The sequence below is a fragment of the Crocuta crocuta genome, unplaced genomic scaffold (assembly GCF_008692635.1).
Source record: "Crocuta crocuta isolate KB4526 unplaced genomic scaffold, BGI_CrCroc_1.0 scaffold299, whole genome shotgun sequence".
Taxonomy (NCBI): Eukaryota; Metazoa; Chordata; class Mammalia; order Carnivora; family Hyaenidae; genus Crocuta; species Crocuta crocuta.
In genome coordinates this window covers 2,540,164-2,548,257 of record NW_027532747.1, presented here as the reverse complement: position 1 = coordinate 2,548,257, position 8,094 = coordinate 2,540,164, and the positions used below count along the sequence as shown (strand labels likewise).

Genomic DNA, 8,094 nt, shown 5'->3' with positions numbered 1-8,094 from the left:
GGGGGCGGGGGGGGAGGGGCCCCAGCCCAGCCCTCCTGTTCAAGAGGATGAAGCAGGATCCTCCCAGGACCAGTGTCCCCGGTGTCCAAGGCCTGGGCAGTCACACCTAGCCATTTCCAAAGTACCCATCTGCCCACAGTCCCGCGGACACCTGCTTTTCCAGCTCTGTGCTCTGGGGCCCAAAACATCCTAGAGGCTGGTTCCCTGCGGCCACCCTGACCCCCCTCCCCCCGGACCCAGGCCACTCACACTCTCCTGCTTGATGATGGACTGGAAGCAGTGCAAGGTCCCTCGGTACTGAGGCTTCTCTATGCTCTGGACCTGAAGCCGCACCTGGAAAGACAGATCCCCGTAAAGGGTGGGCAGGCAGGGCCAGGGCTCTCCCAGCTCCCACAGCCCGCGCTCAGGACAGCCCGGGAGGCTCTCCCATGAGGCCCAGGGAGCCACGCAGCCATCCGTGGCTTTTGGAATCCAGGATGGGGCAGGGCCAGGCGTCTGTGCCCTGTCAGCGAGGGGGTACCAGCGGGCAAACTGTACAGGGAAAGCTGTGCTCTTCAGAACTAGCCTTTCATGCGGCCCAAACTCTGCTGTTGAGCACACGGCCCCGCGACGGCATCCGTAATCTTGCCTAACCCCTCAGCTTGCAGGCGTGAACAGAGCCGAGAGGTAAAGCCAGCGGCCCGAGGTCACACACTACAATGGCTAACAGGGGCCCGGGGCAGAGCGCGTAAGCTCAGAGCCAATCCACAGAGCCTGCGCCGGAGAAACCCCAGCATTGAGTGCCTAACTCCTTTTCTTGGCCAGCGAACCTCTTGGCTTCCGCTGAAAACAGAGGGGACAGGAAGTGACCTCAAACCCAGCTAGGGATGACATCCTTGCCTTGGCTCTACTCGCCCTCCAGCAGGAACAGGTGCCAAGTTCAGTGTTCACAGTGGGACACAGGGTCTGGCCCAGCGCCCCGTCGCCTACCGCTCGCCCCGATTCCCAGGTGTAAGGACGCAGACCCCAGCCACAGGGACAGACTCGTATTTGCGAGTTCCAAGCTGGAGAACATGACTTCTTTTGTTTCGGTTTCGGTTTCGAGCATCTGAGAACCTGGATCTGGACAGTTTATGGAGGAGGAACTGGCTCGCTGCGCGCCTGCCCAGGCCCACGCTCTGGGGCCACAGACTCCACGCAGGCACACACCAGCCCGTTGGAAGGTCGCCCTGCTTCGTGCCCATGGTGATCACTCTAGGAAGATCACGTTCATGGGAACACTGACAAGCCTCGGTTTCTCCATATTTTCTCTCTGGACTGCTCTTTCGAGAAGATGTGGGGGTGGGGAGACAGGGGGCTCAGTCGGGTGAGGGTCCGACTCCTGTTTTCAGCTCAGGTCATGGTCTCACGGCTCTGAGTTCCAGCTCCACATTGGGCTGTCAGCGCAGAGGCCGCTCCGGATCCTCTGCCCCCTCTCCCTGCCCTCCCACTTGTTCTCTGTCTCTCAAGAATAAGTACAGATTTTTATTTTATTTATTTTTCTTTATAATTTTATTTCTAGGCGAGAGAGAGACAGCGTGAGCAGGGGAGGGTCAGAGAGAGAGGGAGACACAGACTCTGAAACAGGCTCCAGGCTCTGAGCTGGCAGTCAGCACAGAGCCCGACGCGGGGCTCGAACCCACGAACCGCGAGATCATGACCCAAGAGAAAGTCGGACGCTTAACCAACTAAGCCACCCAGGTGCCCCAAGAATAAGTACAGAGTTTTAAACAGGAGGCCACTGGAAAGGGGCCTCCAGCCGCCCCAGCCCTGCACAGGTCCAACGTCTGCGCCTCCCCAAAGACCTGAGAGTGACTCGTGACAAAAGACTCACCTTGACCGTGTCAAACGGGTGTCCCACGAGCACACCTGCCACACCTGGGGGAAGAAAGGGGCATGTCACCTGAATGCCTTGCAAACCCGCGGTGCAGGGGCCTTCCTGCAAGGACTGCACGCGGCAGAGACGTTTGCCAAGCGCCTATCAGGTGCCAGGCATCCTGCTGTCCCCCTCGTCCTCAGGTCTGCACGGGCAGTGGGGGTGGGGGCCGACACCCTGAGGTCAGGCCAGGGTCTGTCCAACCCAGTGCTGGGGTCTCTCCCACCCCCGCATCTCACTGAGCCTGAGACACTGACCCCGGGAAGCCGCATGTGCTACTTCTGAGAAAGTCCCGTTGTGCCAAATGCCTCCCGGCGCGGCGGAGGCAGGGGCGAGGGCAGGGGGTGGGCTCCAGGGACTGTATGTGGACTTGGGCCCGAGGGTCACCCAGATTTGACTTTTCCCTCTGCCACTCACCAACTGGCCACGCTCCCAACAGACTGGGGGTCTGCGGCTCACTCCCCTCACCTGTACAGGCGGGAGCATCAGCCCCCCCCCATGCCCCCCTGCACTGACTCAGGACCTAGCACCGGCTGACGGCTCCCTTCCCTGCACGGAGCCACCTGGGGCCCAGGGAGGCAGCTCGGGACTTGGTGTGATCATGCGCAAAGCGGCGTCTGTCCAGGCTCCGCCAAGACCCCAGGCCCCTCGGCTCTTCACTCTCCAAGTTGGCTCCTGCACACTTTTCAGAGTCCTGAGTGCTGTTCAGGTGTAAACATCACTGGGAATCAGGCATCTCGTGGCCCCATTCACGGAAGGAGACAGGGAGGCTCAGGGACGTGGAGTGACTGACCCGTGTGCGAATTTGTGTGTGAATCTCTTAAAGGTCTCCTCTTAGCGCTGGGAGTGTTTATGTATAATTAAGTCAGTATTCACGTTTCTGTCTGCGGTCCCTGGTGTTCGTTTTGTATGGGTACTAAGTCTCCCTCGCGTATGTAAAGGACGGACTGTTAGGCCATTTTACAGATGAGGGACCTGAGGCCGAGAGAAGTAGTGTCCATGCCTCGTGGCTCCCGAGGTGAGAGGACTGGAGCCTAGGTCTTCTGCTCCATCCCACTCGCCTCTCCTGCCCCCTCTGGGGCTGCTTGTCAGGGTGGTGGGTGCCCCGCGGTTAGCGGGAGTCACCGCGCCTCTTTACGACTTGCATCTTTCATCTCGGTAGCGTGTCCCTCTCACCTTGCCTCACGCTTTGGGCCTCAGGACCCACTGTGTTTGACGCTAACTTTGCCAGCCCTGCTTTCCTTCTGGGTACGCGCGCCCGGCATGGTTTTTTGACGGTTAATTTTCAGCCTGGCCCTACTCGTTCGTTTCCGATGGTCCTGGGAACGAGCTCCGGCTCCGCTTCGCTTCCGCCGCTCCATCTGCAGGTGTCTCCGGTTCCACCCAGACGCCATATCTGACGCAACTCCAGGTTAGTTTACGTGAATGGTTTAGTTCATCCCTTTTCCTTTGTACGTTTTTGCTGGTTCCGGGCATATCCGCTTTCTGCTTGCTAATGTGCAAGTCTGGCTAAAGGTTATTTCTTGTATCTTAAACAGGATACGAACTATCACACCCCCCTCAAGGCTTTCTCTGCACCCCCCTCTGCTGCCCTACCCCAACCCAGTAAGAGCCGCCCCAACAAGGTTTCCACCCCTGAGAGCTTCCTCTTCTACCCCATTTAGACCCCACGAGATTCCGAGCCGCTTCCTCTGCTCCTCCCCTCTACCCGCTGCTTGGGGTCTCCACTCCGACCAGTTGACATTCTGCCGGAGCCTTTCTTGATTACTTTTCTCGGAGGTTAACACGTGAGGAAACGACCCTGTATGATCTATTTCTTAAGCACCATCGGGGAACAACGGTCCTCTGCTCTGGGGAGGCACCTAGGCCCAGGCCATTAGGGTGGCAGTGTCCCAGAAACTTCTCTCTTCTGGTGCCGCAGCTGAGAAATCGGTTGCCAGTATGTTCTTTCTCCTTTGTCAATAATTTATGCATTATTATTCTCAGGAAGCCTCTGAGATTTTTATCTGCAGATTTCAGGAATGTCACCAGGAGATGCCAAGGGTGTGTCTTTTTTTTTTTTTTTTTTAAAGTAACCCTGTCTGGTACACCAGCTCTTTCTCTCTGCACACTCAGGCCTTTTTCTGATCAGAGAAAATTTTATTATTTATTCATCTTAACCCTCATCTCCAGACGTTTTTCTCCTTCTGGAACCCCTAACATTCACAGGAAGATGAAAAGACATCCCCATGTTATCTCTTCCCTCAAGACTTCCAGGCCTGTGGCTCTGGTTCTCTGAGACACTTTCGTTTCTATCTTTTGGGATCCACTTCCTCTTTCGTGGCATGTTGTGAATTTTCTAAACTTGAAAAGCCTAGGGGCGCCTGGGTGGCTCAGTCAGTTAAGCATCCAACTTCAGCTCAGGTCACGATCTCGTGGTCCATGAATTCGAGCCCTGCGTGGGGCTCTGTGCTGACAGCTCAGAGCCTGGAGCCTGCTTCGGATTCTGTGCTTCCCTCTCTCTCTGTCCCCCTCCCCCCCTCCACTCATGCTCAGCATCTCTCTGTCTCTCAATATGAATAAACCTTAAAACAAAATTTAAAAAAAAGCCTAGTTCTAGAACGTATTTTCTGGGGCTGTAACTGATTTCCTTGGGTTTTGGAAACCTGACACTTGCAGGGGGTATGCTGTTTTGGCTTCCCTTCTCTCTCCAACTGTGCCCCTCTGTAGCCAGGCCCTGTTGTGGGGTCCCCAAGAAGCCAGCGCTGGAAATGCAGGAGGTCCCCTTCCTCTGAGTGTCCGGTCCTGGCTCTGGGCCCAGACTTCTCAGGTCCCTTCCTTCATCAGCCTTCTGGATGGGAGGGGTAGCCCTCACCCCCCGGCTTCTGTTCGGAGGCCCCCAGTGGCAGCCATTCGCACGCCCACGTCCTCCAGAGGCCCGTTCCCATGCCCTCAGGGGAGGGGCTTAGTGCCCTCACTGCGGACACCTCTATTCACAGGAACAGAGTGGGCCCGCCTCTATCCAGGCCTCAGGTCCCCCAAAGCCTTACCCTTTTTACCTCAACGGGAAGCCCTTCCAGGCCTGCTCCCCAACAGGTGGCCGAGGCGCCACAAGTGGACCCTTTCTCCCACCTCCACAGCCGGTGCCCACGGCCCTCTGGGGTAGGAGGGGGTAACCCTGTCCCGGAGGCAGAGCTGTGGGAGACTTGAGGACGGCAGACTTGCCTTGCCCACACAGGCTTCCCGGCCCCACCACGGAGCCGCGCCTCCTCCCATCCGTGCACAGGGGAGGGAGACCCCCATTCAGAGCACAGGGTGGTGGCGGCCGCAGACCTGGGACTGACCCCTGGGGGGGATGTAGGTAGGCATTCGGCCCTTCCACAGCCGTGAGCACCCCGATGCTTGTCAATCAGGGTGCCTGCCCCACCTCCCCGAGGGTGAAACAAAACACGTGACCCTACACTCCGCCAATCAGAGGTGATGTACTGTTCTCCCTCCCAGGAATCTGAATCTAGAGGGACCCCAGGCCACGGAGGAGAAGCATAGCCATGACCCTGCCTTGAGCCTCAGGTCTGGAGGAGCCCAACCCGAAGGAACTGGGCAGGGGCTCCAAGGGGCTCCAGGGGCCAGGCGCCGAGGTGGGGGCGCTGCCCGCGCATAGTTCCTAGATAGTCCCTCCGCACAGGCTGCGTGCCAGGGACCCAGAAGGCAGGCCCGGGACACTATCAGGTCACTGTCCCACTAGTGCCTCCACTTCTCAAGGCCAAGGTTTCTCTTGGGTCACATGAGACCAGGAGAGGATCCCAGGGAAGCGGGACAGCCACTTACATCCTCATCTGCCTGGGAGACTCGGGCCTCCACTCACACAGCAGGGAGGCAGGTGTGCACCAGCAGCCCCCGCCTTGCCCCTGGATCCTAGTAAGGCAGTTGGGGAGTGGGGGTTAGGGGCTGTAGGGGCTGGGGCCCATAGCTCCACATGGTGCTGAACCCTGACCTTGCCCCAACCCTGCAGCCTGGACAGGATCTCTCCTTTTTTTCTTCTTTAAATTTTAAATGTTTTATTTATTTCTCAGAGAGAGAGACAGCGTGAGTGGGGTGGGGGTGGGGGGTCAGAGAGAGAGGGAGGCACAGAATCCGAAACGGGCTCCAGGCTCTGAGCTAGCTATCAACACAGAGCCCGACGTGGGGCTCAAACCAACAGACTGTGAGATCATGACCTGAGCCAAAGTCAGACTCTTAACTGACTGAGCCACCCAGACGCCCCAAGATCTCTCCTATCCTAGCTGGGTCCAGTGAGGAAGGGCGGAGGACATTCCAGGAGGGGTCCTTTGAGCTTGGAGCCTGTAGTGACCGAACACGTGTGTGTGGGAGGGGAAAGGCGGTTAGCGGCCTGGCCTTAGGATGGGTCCTGCCCCGAACCCCACAGCTCCCAGGACACCTGGGAGAAAGCAGAAGGAATCCTGTCCCTCTGGGGAAAGAACCCACATTCCCCAAGAAAGGGGCTTTGGCCATGGGGCAGTCCAGCCTCACTGAGCCACCACTGAGGTTGCCTAGATGAGGGTTTGGGGGCTCCGGAGGAGGAGCTGGCAGGGGTGGTGGCAGGTACAGGCACCAGAGGGGGGAGGGGAACAGGGGAGCTTGGAGCTGGATCTGCAGAGGCTGCCCCCTCCTGTCTCCTCTGCCTGGGCTTGGGANGGGGGGGGGAGGGAGGGGAGTTTTCTGAGGCCTGATTGGGTAACAGGCTGGGAAGTTCTTAAATCTCTCGACCTGCATCACTTTCTTGGCCCACAGCCCTCTCCACCAGTCTCCTCTTGCCCAGAACAGGAAGCTGAAATTGCAGAGGTTTAAATGCCCCAGGCCATTGTACTCCTCTTCCTCCAGGGTGCCAAACCCAAGCAGATAAACAGTGAAAGCAATTTCAGGTGCTGGAGGAGAGACAGCCACCATCAGAGCAGGACCAGGCCTGGGGTCAGGCAGCCACTCTACTGTCAGCTCCTTGGGGAATGACACACCTGGCTTGCAGTTACTACCCCTTAAATAAATGAACTCTCCAAGTAAAAGCAAAGAAAGTAAAGGCCAAACAGGGAAGGGCCCGGCTCCATGCCCAGGATCGTTCCACAGCAGAGCCAGGGCTGCACACTGACAGCACCCCCTCTGTTCCCGGGGAGCGGGGCACAGGCCTGGGGAGGACCCTAACAGCCTGGCCTGGGCGAAGGAGCCCCACACGAGCCGCACGCACCGTGAGCACAGGGCTAGCCCAAACCGTGTGTCAGGCCCACTCCCCACCGGGGTGCAGACCCCGCCGGGAGCCCCCTGAACGATTAGGGAGGGGTGGCAAAGCATGACTTGGCGCCTAGGGGCCGGCCAATGCCCTTCAGGGCCCTCCAAGGCCAGCCGCCTAGGGGGTCTTCCTGTGGCCCCAGCCCTGCCCAGACACCTGCGGGGAAAGGGGTGGAGCCAGCCCCCAACTTCTGGGGCCCGGGGCGCGGGTAGGGGATGCGGGAACCAGGGAGAGATGCGCTCGAGGCCTCGCGCAAGAAGGGCTCACGGGGCAAGGGACGTCCTCCTGGCAGTCGCCCACTTGGCCAAGCCACGGTGCTGCCCTGGTGCCCGTCTGGACGTGCCCCGAGGGACTTGGACGACACCTGCCCCGGCGGTCGGCGTGCTAGACGCACTCCGGGCCTGTTGTCTGTGCGCGTCCCCAAGAGCCCCGCATGCTCCGGGCGAGGAAACCCTAGCCGGGGGGTGAGCCACCCCCAGAGCCCGCAGGGGAGCCCCCCACCGCGCACGCCTGGCTCCGGCCTCCTGAGATCCCGCGGCCGGGGTGGGCGCCGCCCGCCTGCTTACCCCCAGCGCATCCAGCCAGGAAGTCGAGCGCCATGGCCGGGCCCCCCGCGAGGCCGCCCCTCTTCCTCGTCCTTCTCCTCAGGGCCCTCGCCGGGACTGGACCCTTGAACCCGGTGCCTGGGTCCTGATCCGCAAGTCCTGGCCCGAGTAACGGGGTCACGGGCGCGACCTGGGGCGCGTAGCGCCAGGACCCTGCAAGGCTCGGACACACTAGCTGTCATAACCCTGGAGCGGCGAATCGCCCCTCCGCCTGAGCGCCCGCCGGGCCGCACGCGGGGTCCCCGGGGAGGCGGGGAGCTGGCAGGGGGAAGGGGGCCCACACCTGCCTGCGCGCTGCTGGGCCGCGGAGGGGTGCGGATCCGGGCAGCTGCCTG

General features: G+C 60.0%; 1 protein-coding gene across 1 annotated transcript in view; it reads right to left on the bottom strand.

The window, feature by feature from the left end:
* SLC25A29 (solute carrier family 25 member 29) overlaps window positions 1–7,814 on the bottom strand; it is an 8,651-nt gene extending 837 nt beyond the window's left edge. Inside the window, exons 1-3 of the mRNA XM_077780824.1 lie at window positions 7,721–7,814; window positions 1,853–1,896; window positions 250–333 (exon numbers count right to left, since the gene is read on the bottom strand). Coding sequence (XP_077636950.1) covers window positions 250–333; window positions 1,853–1,896; window positions 7,721–7,754 — 162 coding nt within the window. The 5' untranslated portion in view covers window positions 7,755–7,814. The remainder of the gene's footprint in view (window positions 1–249; window positions 334–1,852; window positions 1,897–7,720) is intronic.
* Between the last annotated feature and the right edge of the window lie 280 nt (window positions 7,815–8,094).